At 39.6% G+C, this 17,431-nt stretch overlaps 1 protein-coding gene across 2 annotated transcripts in view; it reads left to right on the forward strand.

Moving 5' to 3' along the window:
- GLT1D1 (glycosyltransferase 1 domain containing 1) overlaps positions 1-17,431 on the forward strand; it is a 120,771-nt gene that overhangs the window by 14,481 nt on the left and 88,859 nt on the right. For both annotated transcript variants that reach the window (XM_043979380.1, XM_043979381.1), the window contains exons 2-3: positions 9,209-9,357; positions 15,898-16,003. In XM_043979380.1, the coding sequence (XP_043835315.1) occupies positions 9,209-9,357; positions 15,898-16,003 (255 nt within the window). The remainder of the gene's footprint in view (positions 1-9,208; positions 9,358-15,897; positions 16,004-17,431) is intronic.

The following is a 17,431-nucleotide window of genomic DNA, read 5'->3' on the forward strand; positions in this document are numbered from 1 at the left end:
GGCTGAGTTGAACAGATGGACCCAAATTTATCTTAGATTAAATTGTTTTTAAGCTTCTCTAGCTGGATGGGGCAACAACGCCAAGATTTCATCTCATCTTCCATACTGTCCTTCAGCAAACTAAGCTTTCCACTAATTTTCAAATGGGGAAGGGAAAACATTCTGGATCTCTGCAATATTTGGTTATTTTAATAATCATTTCTCTCAACAGGTGCTTGTTGGATCGATTTAATAAAAACATTTCTCCTTTTGTGCATCTACCCCAGAATATTACATTGCAGTGTCAGAGCTTAAAAAAATCTTTGAATTGAATGAGTGACTTTAGAGCCAACTCGGTATGGTAGAAATGTACCCCATGCTTTGCATAGGGATAAATGATTGGAAAGAGCCCTGAACTGAAAGTCAGGAGAACTGGGTTTTCCATCCTGGCTCTATAACTGTGTGACCTTGGCCAAATGGCTTTCCCTATCTGGACCTCAGTTTCTGCATCTGTAAAATGAAGGGGTTCACTCATTCATTCAGTGAGCATTTACCGCTCAGCCCCCATGACATACTGACCTGTATACTGGACCATATTAGGGGAGGTTCTTAAAAGACTTGCATTTTCATCTTTGAGGATTCTCTCTCTTGCAATACAGATCACGTAACCCCATTTTCAGTTTGTTAGATGGTCGTCAAGATAGGCCGTGGCTGCCAAATTCTGCCCCTCCCTGGCCATCCTGGGGATGGCCCTCCCTGAGTTTAGCTTGGCTGCTCATCTGACCATCCATGTACAACAGCTTGTTGCTGCTGGATTTGCACCTGAAGTTTGTTGGTCTTTGTTAGAGCTCTCAGAATCCCTGCTTAGACGCTATGGCATCTTAGGACCCTTGGGATTCTGAGGTTCTGTGACTTGTAATTGGATCTTTACACTGTCTCTGGATATTGGCCAACTCCTTGGAAATAGGGTTGGAATGAAAAGTGACTAGAGTAAATTACAGTAATGGGAAGAAACAAACAGACCTCGGTTCCACAGGAGAATTGTCAAGTTCAATTGCAGAGGAAGAACAAATGTGAGAGCATTGACTTGACAGTCAGAGGGGCCTGGGTTTGAATCCTATCTCTGCCAATTATACCTGTGTCACCTTTGGCAAGGTGATTGGACTAGATGACTTCAAAGGCCATCTCTATATTCTAATTTTTTTTTTTTTTGGTGGGGCAATGAGGGTTAAGTGACTTGTCCAGGTTCACACAGCTAGTGTCGTGTCCGAGGCTGGATTTGAACTCGGGTCCTCCTGAATCCAGGGCCAGTGCTTTATCCACTGTGCCACCTAGCTTCCCCCCAAAGGCTATCTCTGATGCCATGAAAGCTCTGGCTATTTGAAAGTACAATGGTGGATGATTCAGAATTAAGCTGAATCAAAGTCATCAGTGGGAGAACCAGTGAAAAAGGGATTCAGCCCTTGTGGTGATTGCATAAGAATCTAGTGTTTAGGAACCATAAAATATCTTTCCTTTAAAGTGATACTGGAAGGTATCAATATCACTGATATTGAATCCATAGAACTTGGAAAGGATTTAGAAGAAAAAAACAACAAAAATGATATAAAACAGTTGACTCAGATGATAGGAATGAAAGGAAACAAACTATCCCTTTAAAATTCCAAAGTAAATTTCTAACAGTGGAAAGAGCATTGGATGAGGAATCAAATGTACAGTCTCCATCTTGGGCTACTAAGTTACCACATTGGGGGTTTGGAGAGGAAGGTGTCACTTCATTTTTCTAAACCTCAGTGACCTTATCTTAGAAGTGAGGAGCTGGGGTTGAACATCTGTAAGCACCCTTCCAGCCTGAGGTTTTTGTGAGTATGATTAAAGTGCTGGAAAATAAGAAAAGGTCAAAGGATTTTTAGGAGAGATTGCTGAACGGAAGGGTGGGTACAGTGTTAGGACACAGGGCCCACCATGCTTGCAATTATCTTTGGGAAGAAAGATCATTCGAATGCAGAAGATGGTAACCTTTTGTTCTGCCTTCCCGTAGAAGACAGGCTTTAATAGGTATTTTTAAATATATAAAGCATTTTAGATTTAACAACCCAAAAGAAGTCAGTGGTCAGAAATTGTTAGAAAGTAGAACAGAAGAAATGAGTTGGAAGACTACTCTTCAATATTTCATTCCTTTTTGCGACCCAAACTAGTTTCATGGTATTGTTATTCTTATTGATCTCACTATTACCAAGCATTTAGAAAGAAACAAAAGATAATTAAAAGTTTTTTTTTTTTTTAAAGATGAAGTTTTGTCTCTGTACTTCTGTAGGGGATTAAAATAGCTAGACAATTACTGTGTGGGGGTTGATTTCTTTTTTTTTCTAGGAGAAACAGTAGCTGCATTTTAAATCTAAAGAAAATGCTACCTCATTTTTCATAAAATATTAAGTATTGAAAAATAATCAGCATATCTGAAGGAGAATTGATGGAACAACGATATAATAATGAACAATGAGCCTTTGCAAATGAACACTAAAAGCTTTGGGGGGAGGCACATGTGCATTGTACTTGGTTCTCTCACATAAAAGAAATACTGAATGGTGACATCAGCATAGGAATACTTTGGGGAGACCCGTGAGAGAAGACTTGGGGTTGTTCAAATTGAAAGGGAAAGAATTGCATTTTTTTTTTTTTGCAGGGCAATGAGAGTTAAGTGACTTGTCCAAGGTCACACAGCTAGTAACTGTCAAGTGTCTGAGGCCAGATTTGAACTAAGTTCCTCCTGAATCCAGGGCCGGTGCTTTATCCACTGTGCCACCTAGCTGCCCCCAAGAAACACATTTTTTTATGATTAGAGAAAACAGAGTCGGCTTCCGTTTTCTCCTTATTTAAAATCAGGTTCTGAGAATGACACCCAATTCTCTTGTTGGAAATGTTGTCATATTAATGATCTGGTACACAAATAAGCTACTGGTAGGAGTCCTGCATTTGGATTTGTGGGTATTTGTCTAATTATGGTTTTGCCATTAACTGACATTGTGTGACCTTGGGACAGTCAGTTCTTTGAGGGCTAAGGAAATACCAATATTCATGCAACAGACATCTATTAAGTGCCTACCTTGTACCAGATACTGGGTTAGGTAATGATGATACAGGAACAAAAACATGGAACACTGACCCATTGTATTCTTAGCCTCTTTCCCTTTTCTCTACCCCTCCCACACATGTGGAAAGTGGCTCCCCATAGGTGAGAACCTCATTAGAAGCACAGTTTATTTGAAGAGCTTTGTTGTTGTTCAGTCATTTCATTTGTGTCTAACTCTTTGTGACCCAGTTTGGGAGTTTTCCTTTCCCAGCTCATTTTACAGGTAAAGAAACTGATGCAAACCGGGGTAAGTGACCTGCCCAGAATCACAGAGCTAGTGGCTAAAGCAAGATTTGAACTCGGGAAGATGAGTTTTCCTGATTCCAAGCTCAGCATTCTAACTACTGTGCCACCTAGTTGCCCATCTGAAGAGCTAGTTAGGCTTTTATTTCCTCAGTAAGTTTGGAAACTAAGTTACTTTGCTGAATGAGTTTGAGAAGCCTTTTTATCTCTTAAGTATGTCTCTCTGTCTCTCTCTGTCTCTGCAGCTGTCTTTCCATCTCTTAGACCTATATGTCTCTTAATCCATCTGTCTCTTTGTCTATACAGCTATCTGTCTGTCTCTTCATCTCTCTCTTTGTCTATCATCTATCTTTCTGGCTATCTGTCTCTATCCATATATCTGTCTGTCTATCCATTTCTGTTCATCTATTCCTCTATCCATTTCTCTATCTATCTATCTTTGTCCATCCATCCATCCATCTATCCATCCACTTAACACTTGAGGAAACTGAAGCCCAGATAGGTTAATGACTTGTACAAGGTCACATAGCTAGTGAGAGTCTGAATCATGGTTTGAAGCCAGGCCTTCCTGACCCTAGGTCCATAGCTTCAGCCACTGTACTCTGTATACTATGCTATACTATGCTGCTTCTTGAATTGAATATCTAGATTATGTCTTAAGAGGTTTTCCTCATATTGAAGAGCCACATAATAGAAAATATTGATACTTGAGGATAGCACGATATCCAGAATTAGGGAGCTGACAAAGCAGATACCTCAGGAGTGATTATTTGCATCCCTGAAAGATTTTGCAGCTTTAGGCAAATTTCTTATAAATAGGAGCATCCCTTGGGAATTTTAGCATTTATAGACCCATTTATTGCTTGATGGAAAGAGTAGGGACAGAACATCTGAATGTGAAATAAGCCACTGCTGACTGCTGATCAATCAGAAATTAAAGACCAATCGTCTCCAACATGGTCAGGCAATGGGGAAATGAAAATAGAGTCACAAAAACCTTTCTCTTGCATTTGTCAGATGCTATGATAAAAAGTTGCTGCTAATAGCCATTTAAGAGGAATAAAGTGTTTGGACCTGTGACTTCTTTGGAATAGAGAACTCCCAGATGAGGAAAGTCCTTCCAGCAATGCAAGTTAGTACCTTCTCAGAAACTTGTTAGCTTAGATTGTTACCTAGAATACTCAGGGGAAATGAGTGGGCTAGAGTTATATAGCCAATATGGGTCAGAGGTGGCTCTTGAACTCCGGTCTTCCCAGTCAGTTCTCTATCCACTGTGTCATGTGGCGAGTAAAACTATATGTAGTCACCCTATTACTGTCCCAAGTGTAGGGAAAATTAGCTGGGGTTTATCATATATTTGTTACTTAGAAGTCAGAGGCTACTGCACCAGTTTGGGGGCATTAAGCATTTATTAAAGTATATTAAATAATAGTAAAGAGAGCTCACTTGGCTCTGAAAAATAGCAAAGCCTAGTTAGGAAAGAAAAGAGAGAGAAAAGAAAAAATGGGAAACTCTAGTGGGCTGGGTCTGCTCTCACCAAGTTCCCAAGCCAAAGAGTGAGAACAAGGAGTATAAGTTCTCTCAGGGAAGGGGCAGAGCCCACCCTAACACACTGCTTAAAGCTAATTGGCCAGCATCATTCAAATCTATTGGTTCACTGGATTTGAGGGTGGTTTGGCTCAGTTGTGCTGATGTCAGAGCCCGGAGAACAGATCCTCTGGCTGGAACAAGGCTTTCAGGTGGGTGTGGTTTCGGGTGAGGTCACTTTCTGACTTTGGGCTGGCCTTAAGAAAGGTCAGGCCAGGTTCTCTCAGCTGGGTCCTCTGGGAGTCTCCAGGCCCCCTATTATTAATAATTTTCTCACAGTCAGGATGTGTCTTTATTTAATAAGTGCATGTTAATGAATCAAGATAGGACGGTGTTGCTTTTATATACTACTATGGGTCAGTTTAAAAAAAACATCCTGTGTGCCTTCCCATCATATTCTGTTTCCTCCTCTGCTACTCAGCTATAGCATTTGCCACATTTACACCCTAAACCTCCTTTATTGCCTTAACTGTGGAACTTTGTGTTGGGAGGGAAGGAGGGAGGGAGCGAGAGAGAGAGACAGACAGAGAGACAGAGAGACAGAGTCAGAGATGGAGGGAGATAGAGACAGAGACACAGAGAGAGTGAGGGAGAGAGAGAGGAATGGATAGATGGATAGATAGAGCATTGATGAATACTTACTGTGTGCTAGGCACTGTGCTAAGTATTGGGGATACAAATATATCAGAGCAAGATAGTGCCTTCCTCAAGGAGCTAACTTTTGAATGGGAAGAAGAGGACATTTAAAGGAGAGCTTGAAGGGAGAGAGTACCCATGAAAGGACCAGATGGCTGCTAAGGAGGAGGATGTGAAGTCTGGAGAATGAGTCCAGAGAATCATGACTGAACCCCCAACAGAAAGTGTTTGGGGCAGAGATTCACTCAGGAGAATAGAGCAGAAGGGATCACAGCCAGCGCTTTGGAAAATAGGATAGGAAATAGAACAAGAGAAATGGTGCCTGGAGGAACAAAGTTTGTCTAGGATAATCCTTATAATTTTCCTGTAAAATGAGGATGGTGGGACATGTTTCAAGGTACCTATTTATACCTGCAATAGCTAATTTTTCTTTTTTGGTGGGGGCACTGAGGGTTAAGTGATTTGCTCAAGGTCACACAGCTAGTAAGTGTCAAATGTCTAAGGCTGAATTTGAACTCAGGTCATCCCGAATCCAGGGCCTGTGCTTTATCCACTGCACCACCTAGCTGCCCCCTTGCAATAGCTATTGATAAAAAAAAATACACTTCTGTTTCAAGCAAACAAAAAGGATGCTTTTTTTCTTTCTTGTTCTCTTGCTTCATTCTTTTTTTTTAAAGTTTTGTTCATATATTTTATTTTTTTACACCACTATAATTTCCCCCAGTATCCTACTTCCTCTCCCTCCCAGAGCCAGCCTATTTAACTAATGGTCTTTTGGAGACAGAAAAAAAAATAACAGGGAAGAATCAGCATAACTGATCAATACATTGAAAAAGTCTAAAAATATGTACAATGTAAAACACTTGTGGGCCTCCCACCCTTGCAAAGGGCTGGGACTGGGGAGTGGCTTCTCATATCTCTTCTTTCAAGTCATACTTGTTTTTTTAATTTTGCAACATTTACTTTTGTTTTTTTATACTTTTTCTTTCCATTTATACTCTTGTAGTTATTGTATCTATTGTTTTCTTGTCTTTGCTTATTTCACTTTGTAGCAGTTCATGTAGCTCTTTCCAGTTTTCTCTGAATTCTTCATATTCATAATTTTACAGCAATGTGCTATTACTTTCATGTCAAAATTTGTTTAGCAATTTTCCAGTTGATGGGCATCCACCTTGTTTCCAATTCATTGCTATCATAAAAAGTTCTTTTATCTGTTCAATAGCCTCACTGAGGATATAAACCTAGTGATGGAATCTCTGGGCCAAAGGGTCACTTTTTTCTTTTTGGCATAATTCCAAAATGGTTATACTGATGGACACATCCACTAACAATATACCAGTGTGCCTATCTTCTCATAACCCCCTCCAAAATCAACTATTTCCATCTTTTGTCTACTTTGCCAATTTGTAGAATCAGGCTTGTTTTGATTTCCATTTCTCTTGTTATATTGCTTCATTCTTAGTCCTTTTCCTAACATTTCTCTAGAGTTATGTTTCTAGAGTCTGGACCTAGGAATATGCTAGAAATTAGAAGAGAGTCATGTGTGATATGATGGTGACAGGGCATCTCATTCAGTTCAGTTCAATTCTTCATGTAGTGAGTGCTTACTGTGCCCAGTCCAGTGTCAGGTAAATAGGGGATGGGCAGAGAAGCAGGACACATGGATCTTGTTTTCAGGTAGCTTACCATTTATTTGAGAATCAAGACATACAGCCATCACACAAATAGACAAGAACATTTGATTACATTCTGTAGGGAACATCTCGGAATTCTATTGTAATCCAGAGAAGGCACAGATCAATATAAGCTAAAAGAGTTGGGGGAAAAAACTTTATGGAGTAAGTTGAACTTCGAAGGTCAGCTAGGAGGTCGCTAAGTTGAGAAGAGGGAGAATATATTCAAGGTAGTGGGAAGAACATGGACAAAAGTCTGGAAATGGAGAGAAATGTTGTCTTTGGGGATAGTCAAGAAACTGGCCTTTTACAGTGGGGGCCTCCTATCACAGAACTGTGGAATGGATAGTAGGGCAAGATGAGATTAGAGACTTGGAATGTCATCTCGGAAAGATAATTTAATTGTGAAAGTAATGGAGACTTTTGAGGAGGAGATTAACAAGATCAGAATCACGCATTAGGACAATTAATTGGCAACTGTACAGAATAGATTGGCAGAGGGTAGGGGAATAGGATAGAGTAGGACAGAAGAGAGACTAGACATAGGAGACTATTAATAGTAACACAAGCAAAGGGTTATTGTCATTAATATTAATTATTATGATTAATAGTAGTGCAAGCCACAGTAATACAAGCAGGAAGGCTTGAACTAGGGCAGTAGCAGTGGGAATAAAACCATTTACAGTCATCCCTTCCACATTGCAACTCTTCCCCATCACGGTTTTGATGTATCACAGGTCAGTGTAAGAAATTAAGTGGGGAGTTTTGCAGAAGCTGCAGATGACACAAAAATGTTTAGAAACTCAGAAATGCATAAAATATATGTATTGTATAATATCAGCACATTTTATCTTTTAAGATCATATTAATTCTGACTTCTCTGTTATGAAGGGAAGGCCAAAAAAATTTACACAGATTTTCTAAATCAGAGGGGCACTGTGTCTCTAAACCCCACATTGTAGAAAGAATAACTGTAGAATTTCTCTCTCTCTCTCTCTCTCTCTCTCTCTCTCTCTCTCTTTTTTTAGTGAGGCAATTGGGGTTAAGTGACTTGCCCAGGGTCACATAGCTAGTAAGTGTTAAGTGTCTGAAGCCAGATTTGAACTCAGGTACTCCTGACTTCAGGGCCAGTGCTCTATCCACTGCGCCACCTAGCTGCCCCTAACTGTAGAATATTTCTAAGGAAGAGTGACTGAGTGTGAAAAAGAGTTTAGTTTAATTTACCCCAACGTTTATAAAATCTGACAGGACCAATGGAAGGGCTATTAACAGAAGGGTGATAAATGGTTATTCTCCCCAAATCTTCTAGCTTATATTGATCTCTGCCTTCTCTGGATTCTTATAGAATTCCAAGGTGTTGTTCCCTATAGAATTAGAGGTGGGAAAGAGGAAGACTTCATTTTTGGTGATACCAACTTTGAGGTACAACCAGGTGGGAGGATGTTCTTGAGGTGCAGTGGGTAGGACAAAGGTCAGGGCTGGAGATTTAGATTTGGGAATGATCAGTACAGAAGTGACAACTGTAGCCATGAGAATTGATGAGGTCTCCCAAGGAAGCGGGTGTGGGGAGAGAGACGAACCTGGGGATGCCCACATTTAAAGAGTCAACAGGAAATTTATGTGTCAAATGTCATGGTGACAAATGGTGGAATGTCCTATGGCCACCAAACTATAGAAAGCTGGCACCTACTCTCATCCTTGGTCTCAAGGGGGAGCAAAGACACATCCAGAGATGTGAGGCAGCCTACAGGTGTGGGTAAAATGGCATTGGTGACACCCATCTGGATTTTTTTTTCCCCAGGGAAAACATCTATTTTAAGCCAGATTGCCCAGAAAGGTCAGCTCAGGAACCAAGAATTATTAAGGAACATCTATTTTGATTAAAGTATTCATCATAACAGCTAGCCTGTAACATATTAATGTTTGTTTTCTGCCTCTTTTTCTTTTCTTGATGAAGGGATCATCTAGAAGCCGTAGGTCACACGTGTATCCTGCAAGATGCCCTTGACTTTGAAAGCCCCTCTGCACTAGCCAGCCTAATCAGCGCTGAGAAGTTTGAGGCAGCCCTGGCCCTTCATCTGTATAGAGGAGGCAGACTTTTACAAGGTAAACCTCTTTCTGTTTCATTATAAGAACCTTAAGAGGCCAACAGTAGGCAAAGCATGCCCAGTGATGCCTGAAGCACTGGTGTTAAACACCCATCCAAATGGAATTATTCTATTTGGCCAAGTCTGCAAATGGGGTTGGGGGAACAACACATTATTCTTTCTAATAAATAATATAGTGCTTTTTGGATGTTTCATTTTTTGCCTTTTGTGTGTATGCGTGTATGGGGGGGAGGTTTTTGGATGAAAGACACATGTGGGAGGGATAGCAGACATCCAATAAATAATGTGTTAAAAAATAATGCCAAAGCACACATACCTATAAATTTCAGAACTTTTTATTATAAGCTTAAAACAAAGAGAAATAACCAAATAAACATGCAAAATAAGGAGAATTTCAGTGTATTTTAAAATGAAATACTTCTGTTATACAGAGAGAGTTCTACAGAATGCTTTCAATAGATTTGTTGTTTCCGAGGTCAATTGCAGCAAGCAAGGTTAAAAAGACAACAGCAGAAGAGAAATAGAAGATGAGAAAGTTTTCATTTTTAAATTAAATTTTTTTGTGTGTGTGTTTAACAATGACTTGCTTTTTCCACACCTGAAAGAAATAAAACTGGGTGGTTGTCATTTGTGTTAATGAAATTCCAGGAGATAGTCTGTCATTTTATTGATGGCAGTCAGCACCATAGGCCTAAATTTTTGTGGGCAAAAAGCATCTAGTCGAAAATTTCACGCGTCATTGAATAATGGGAACTTTATACATTTGCTTTCTCTGTATTTTAACATTCTTTCTTCAGGTTGTCTTGGTTATTGGCTTGTTTCTGTTTTGAGAGGACTTGAAATATACAGAGACAAATTCCAGTAGGCATATGGGAAAGAGTGCTGGGCGTGGTGTCAGAAAGAACTGAGTCCAAATCTAGCTTCAGACACTTATTAGCTGTGTGACCTTGGATGAATCACTTGACCTCTGTCTGCTTCAGCTTCTTCAGTTACAAAATGGGGATAGTAATGGCACCTTGCTCCTACTGTTATGAGGATCAAGTGAGATAATAATTGTAAAGCATTTAACACAGTGCCTGGTATATTGTTGTTGTTCAGTCATGTCCAACTCTTTGTGATCCCGTGGACTTTTTTTTTCTTGGCAAAGATACTGGAATGGTTTGCCATTTCTTTCTCCAGTGTGTTCCCATTTTACAGATGAAAAACTGAGGCAAATAGGGGTTACATGCTTAGAGTCACAGAGCTAGTAAGTGTGTGAGGCTGGATTTGAACTCAGATCTTTCTTACCAATAAGTTTTCTTGCTTCAGCCCTGACATCACTGGTTTTCTGTAAATGAAGAGAATAACAAGGGGAAAAGCAGCTCCCCTTGATGTAGCACTTTATACTTTACAAAGCATTTTCCTCGTAGCCACCCTATGAAGTGGCATCACCCCAATTTTACAAAAGAGGAAACAGGCCTAGGGAGGTGAGGTCTTACTTCAAGGCTAGTGCACATTCTAAATCCAAATCCTTTGGCCTTTTCTCAAAGTGACCACTACAAAGCCTAACCTTATATCTCATGCTACAGAAATACTTTCAAAAGAATATTATTGGAATTCATGGTTAGCCAACACAATGACCAAAACAAGCGAGATAACCTTAGTGAACTTGAGAAAATTACTTCCCATCACTGAGCCTCAGTTTCCTCATATATAAAATTAGGGGGTTAGACTCGGTGGCCTAGGCACCTTCTCCCTTAAAATGCTTGCTCCTATGCTTTTGTAAGAAGTTGCTAATTGGGAAAATTTTGTGAGAGCTGTTGGCACCCCCATTAGCCCTATTTGCTTTTTATCTACTCTAAATTTTTTCTCTTTGGTGGATTTCTTAAAAAAAAATTCTGTTTTGCTGATGGGGAAGTAGTTGGGACACAGGCTAATAGGAAGAGTAAGAAGTCAAAAGATTTGGATTTGACTCTCTCACTTTAATTGCTTTGTGTAATGCTGTGCAAATCATTCCTGTCCTCTGAGGTTCTTTCCCTTATCTATAAAATGGTGACATCAATCCTTGCAGGACCTAACGGTGCTTTTGTGAAGAGAACATTTTGTAAACCTTAAAGTCCAATATAAACGAGACCTATCACTGTCTTTTTTATATATGACCTTTATTTTGTAGATGAGGAAATGTTTCAAGAGAGAGTAAATGATTCTCCCAGTCACATGACTAGCGATGGAGCAGAAGACCAGTGATCTTTTGTTCCATTGCCCCTCGTTTATGTAATAAAACACTAGAGATTGTGTGTGTGTGTGTGTTTTCATGCTCAATTAGTAGTAGCAGAGTTAGGACTGAAGCCCAGATCTCTTGGTTCAGATAATAAGTGTTCTTTCTACCAGATCATGCCCCAATAAAGGTGGTTGTGAGCCAGTCAATCCACAAGAGTTTATTATGTGCCTACTGTGTGCTAGGTACTAGGCTAGATGTGGGGCATACTTACACAGCCCTGACTTCTCTGCTGCACTCAAATCTTGCATCTTCAGTGGCCTTTCAGACTTCTCCAACCATATGTGCAGTAGATATCTTAAACTCAGCGTGTTCAAAGGTGGACTGCTTATCTTTCTCTCCAACCCTTATGCCTTCTAGATTTCCCTATTACTGTCAAAGGCACTGTCTTCCTCCCAGTTCTCTAGGCTTGACCTTAGGAATCATCCTCTACTTCTCATTCCCTTACATACTGTCCCCAGCCCCATCCTATCAGTTGCTAAATCCTGTCAACTTTACTTTCTACTTTCATAATGTCTCTCACATATACCCCTTCCCTCCTGACACTGGGACCACCCAAGTTCAGGCTCATGCCTGCTGGGTGGTCTCCCTACCCCCAGACTATCCTTGCTTCAGTCCAATCAAAACTATATCTTGTATTCCAGAGTTGTTTGCAAATTGTTCCTTCCACTCATTAGAATGTAAACCCCTTGAAGGCAGGACCCTGTTTTTGCCTTTCTTTTATGGCACATAGTAAGTGTTTAATAGATGCTTATTGATGATGGTGATAATGAGGAGGTGAAGATGAAGTGCTTTCCAGGCAAGGGGGATAGCCCAAACAAAGTATGTGGGAGATAGACTATCATGTGTTAGCAAGAGCAAGAGGACAACCACAAAGTGTGTGAACACACACGTGTGTACAAGGGTGTAATGTATAACAAGGCTAAGAACATAAATTTGAGCAGTTGTGAAGGTTGTGAAGGACTTTTAATGCCAAAAGTTTATACTTGATCTTTTTTTTTGGGGGGGGGGTTGGTGAGGCAATTGGGGTTAAGTGACTTGCCCAGGGTCACACAGCTAGTAAGTGTCAAGTGTCTGAGGCCAGATTTGAACTCAGGTCCTCCTGACTCCAGGGCCAGTGCTCTATCCACTGTGCTACCTAGCTGCCCCCTATACTTGATCTTAAAGCTCATAGAAGCCACTAGAGTTTATGGAGTAAATGAAAATTGGACCGGAGTGGTGGGAGACACTTGGGGTATGGAGGCCAGCTAGGAGGTGATTATAGTATCCCATGCAAGATGTAATGAAAGCCAGGATCAACAAAATCAATTATGGGAATTTGTAGTTTCTGACATACAAATAGAAATATCCCCAGACACCAGAACAAATAATTAAAAACAAAACAAATATAAAAAAGCCTGCAGTAGATAAAAGGCAGCTGTGAACCACCCTGCATAGAAGCTTGGGTCTCCAGTGTATATTCACGTGCACATGCATACATGTATTTGGTGGGGCATAGGGACTTCTTTAGAAATTATTTCATATTCCTCTTCCTTGTTTTGAAATTTAAATCATAATGTGGTGAGTAAAACTATATTTGGTCACCTTATTACTGTCCCACATTTGGGGAAAATTAGCTGGGGTTTATCATATATTTGTTACTTAGAAATTAGAGGCTACTGCCCCAGTTTGGGGCATTAAGCATTTATTAAAGTATATTAAATATTAGTAAAGAGAGCACACATGACTCTTAAAGATAGGGAAGCCTATCTAGGAAATAGAAGAGAGAGAAGAGAAAAAAATGGGGAACTCTAGAGGGCTGCGTCTACACTCACCAAATTCCTGTGCCAAAAAGAGCACATGTCTGTGCAAGCTTGCTGAGGACAGGAGCAGAGCCTGCCCATACGCATTGTTCAAAGCTAATTGGCTAGCATCACTCAAATCTATTAGTTCACTGGATTTGAGGGCAGTCCATGAGTAGACTGTGCTGAAGTCAGAGTTCAGAGAACACACCCCGTGGTGGGAACAGAGCTTTCAGGTAGGTGTGATTTTGAGGGAGGTAACTTCCTGACTCTGAGCTGACTGTAAGAAAGGTCAGGTCAGGCTCAGCCAGGCCTCTAGGGAGTCCCAAACCCCCATTATTTTCTCACAATAAGATCATAGATTTTGAGCTGGAGGGAAGAGCTCTTACAATTCATCCAGGTAAAATCTCTCATTCTAGAGATGAATTACCTCAGGCTCTGGGAGATAGGTAGTAAGTGACAAAGGTAGGATTGGAACCCAGTTTCCCTGAATCAAAAACCAATTCTTTTCCCAGCCTACCACACTGTGGTAGTTAGAGAGTTGTCCAGGAGGCTCCTTGATCCATTTTTTTTTTTCAAACTAACAGTCCAATCAAAGAGACTGTATCAAATTTTAGGACATAGTTAAACCTCTTGCCCAAATAAAAACATTTAGACTTAGGTTTGACTTGTCCCAAAGTTCCAGTAACCAGCGAAAGTGTTTTGAACTGAAAGATGCATTTTGTTGGTCTAACAACACACACACATATACACACACACATTATGTATATGTGTATGTGTATGTATATGTATATATGTATATGTATATGTATACTGAAACAGTGCTATTAAGAGTTTGGTGCTCTAACTTTTTTGGTTTGAATGTTAATAAGGGCTTTCACTGTGATATTCACTTTTTCAGACTAAGATGTGATCTTCATAACCTTAATATGTACAGGCAGTCCCCATCCTGGCAATTAAATGTCTTCTAAAAGTTCCTGCCTATGTCTCTTATTTAGAACTCAGGGATGCATTTTTCCACAGGTACAGAATTGTGTGTGTGTGTGTGTGTGTGTATGTGTGTGTGTTGGTGTGCCTTCAACCACACAACAGCCATGGTACAGCATAAGTGTGGAAATGCATTCCAAGTTCCAAGTGCTCAACCTTCATTATGAAGTTTTCCTTGATCTTCACCCAATTCCACAGTAGATCTTATCCTTTCTCCCCCTCAGATTGCTTTGTATAATCCTTATCTGTATACATTTTATATCCCTCACTTCCAATTAGAATGTAAATCCTTTGACGGAAGGGATTTTTTACTTGTTGTCTCATTATCCCCAGAGATTGTCAGTGCCTTACATATAATAGGCACATGATAAATGTTTGTTGAATTGATTTAATTTTTTTAAAAATAGTATTTAAATTTTTTTCCAATTACATGTAAAATAGTTTTCAACATGTTGAATTGATTTAAATTTACTTGGCACACATCAATATTATATCATTGGTGGTGGGGTGTGATTGAAAGGATGATTTACTTCATCCATTTTGTAGGTTAACTTTGGACTAGTTCTAGACACCTGACACCTATTTATAACATTGTTTCTATGACAAAACTGTATTTTTAAGTTCTAGCTAGAGACAACAAGAAAAATGTTTTCCCTGACAGCATCTTTGGAGAATTTAGAGAGAGACTGGATGGGATCTGGGAGTAGATCTTTCTGGTCAACAATAGTCTGTGGTACCTTTTACATTGAAAGAGAAGGCACCTCTCTAACCAAAAAATCAAAAAAAAGAAAAAGGTAGAATGGATTAAAGGCTCCTTGCAACCTTATGGCTTTGGATGAATTTTGACTAAAAAGGTCCTTTAGAGTCAAATTGGGATAATGCTTGTATAGACCATCATTATTTAGGTTTTGATGGCTTAGAATGAGGGAGAATAGCAACTGTTTTCTGTTCTGGCCAGAAACTCTGAGTGTCTTCCTTTCCCAGGTTGATATCTTTGTGACGGTAAATTGAACCATCTTTTGTGTCAACACTTACTTGTCCCTCAGTCATGGAATGAGTGTGGCCTCAGGCAAACTAGGTGGGACTTGGGAAAATCCTTAATTTAGAAGGGCCAAGGTCATCCATTGTACGGTCAGTTCTCTTGACTTTTATCTTGCCACTGGACCTCAATAACTCTGGAAGAGAGAGTGAGGCTGATGATTGAGCAGCTCTGTCCCATTTAAATCCAATTCACCGCAAGTCAGAACATCACCCTCAGGATGCCATTGATCCTCTTCGAGAATGAAGGACAAACAACAACATATGACCTTCAAGGGAAAAAGAGCTAAAGTCAGCCTTGATTGCCCAGTTCTCTGATTCAGAACTATAGGTGGTGGACCTCTTTTAACTAAGAAAGAAAAGGTAGCTTTGGATGATATAGTGGGCAATTCATTTACTACTTGGGAAGCTGCGTTTTAAAATGTGTTTGCTTTTTGGGGGTGGTTTACCATTTAAAATTACTATTACTTTGCAGGCCAAAAAATACCTTTTGGAATCATCTTCGGAGGAACAGATATAAATGAAGATATTAACCATGGAGAAAAGAAGCAGATAATGGGTACTGTTCTAGAAGAAGCCAGGTAATTTTTAGAAAATTACTTATGAGGGTCGTTGGCATAGTGGAAAGAATGCTCCCTCTGATAATTAGTTCTATCACTATCACACCAACTTCATCAGTTCTCCTTTCCTCGTTTTCTCATCTTAAAAATAGGAAGCATAATAACTTTATAATATGTCCAACTGTATTATTATAAAGGTAGAATTAGATAATGTGCCTAAAGTACTTTGTAAACCTTGCAATAGAATTGTATGCTATTATTATTCTAATATCTTACACATGATAGGAATTTATTTAATAAATTGTTTGTTGAATTGAATTAGGCTGTATCAACACAAGCAAGCTGGCTTGAATGAATTTATTAAAATAAAACAGTTCTACAAGCAGTTATATTTAGTCACATTGACTAGATGCTTTATAACTTGTTAGAATTTTTCTCTCAACTATTTTTTGGGGGGGCATTTTGTAGAAATAGCCTATGAACAGATTTGCTTTCTGGGAATATTTATTTACCTAGAAAGATTACCTTTACCATCAATCACTATTTATTGAACTCAAATAGGATGTATTTATTCATATTACTCTTTTGATCATGGAGAATATATGCTTCCTGCCCTGCCCCAGGGAATTAGCAATAGGAAATAATTACACTAGAATACTATATTTTGGTTGTATTATTCATCATGTCATGTCCCCCCAAAAACCACATCATCTCTCTGATTCCCATGTCCTCTAAAGTATTTTAGGTTGGGGTTTGTCAGCAATATTTCCAGGCTTTGGCAGCAATATTTCTGGGCTTTGGCTTGGGCTTCTTCTCCTTTGTCACTGGCCCATCTCTTCAACAAACACAGAAACAGGAGTGAGAGGTGTGAGTGTGTCACTAGAGTGTTTTCTTTAAATTTTAAAATTTAAATTTTTTTTTTTTACGGGGCAATGGAGGTTAAGTGACTTGCCCAGGGTCACACAGCTAGTGTCAAGTGTCTGAGGCCGATTTGAACTCATGTCCTCCTGAATCCAGGGCCGGTGTTTTATCCGCTGCACCACCTAGCTGCCCTCTTCTGAGTGTGTCACTATAAAATCTAATGGAAATGTGGACTATCCTGATCTTCAAGTAATTCACTTTCAGTTTGAAGAGCTTAAAGCATCTGAGTTCTTACTGTACCTTGGACAAAAAGGAAAAAAAAACATAATTGAGGATCATAGAGCTCATGGGACCTTAGTCCTAGAAATCTAATTCAAACTTGCTCAAGATCACAGAGACAGTAAGTCGAAGAGCAGGGATTTGAATCTAGGACTTAGGACTTCCAAGCCAGTAGCCTTTCCAATGTTCAGTGTTGCCTTCCTGGATTATGGTAGATGTCAGTCTTGTCCCCTAAGACTCCATTATTAAATGTGCCATTGTTTTGTTTGTTTGTTTGTTTATAAGTGAGGCAATTAGGGTTAAGTGATT

The sequence above is a fragment of the Dromiciops gliroides genome, chromosome 1 (assembly GCF_019393635.1).
Source record: "Dromiciops gliroides isolate mDroGli1 chromosome 1, mDroGli1.pri, whole genome shotgun sequence".
In the NCBI taxonomy this organism is placed as follows: domain Eukaryota; kingdom Metazoa; phylum Chordata; class Mammalia; order Microbiotheria; family Microbiotheriidae; genus Dromiciops; species Dromiciops gliroides.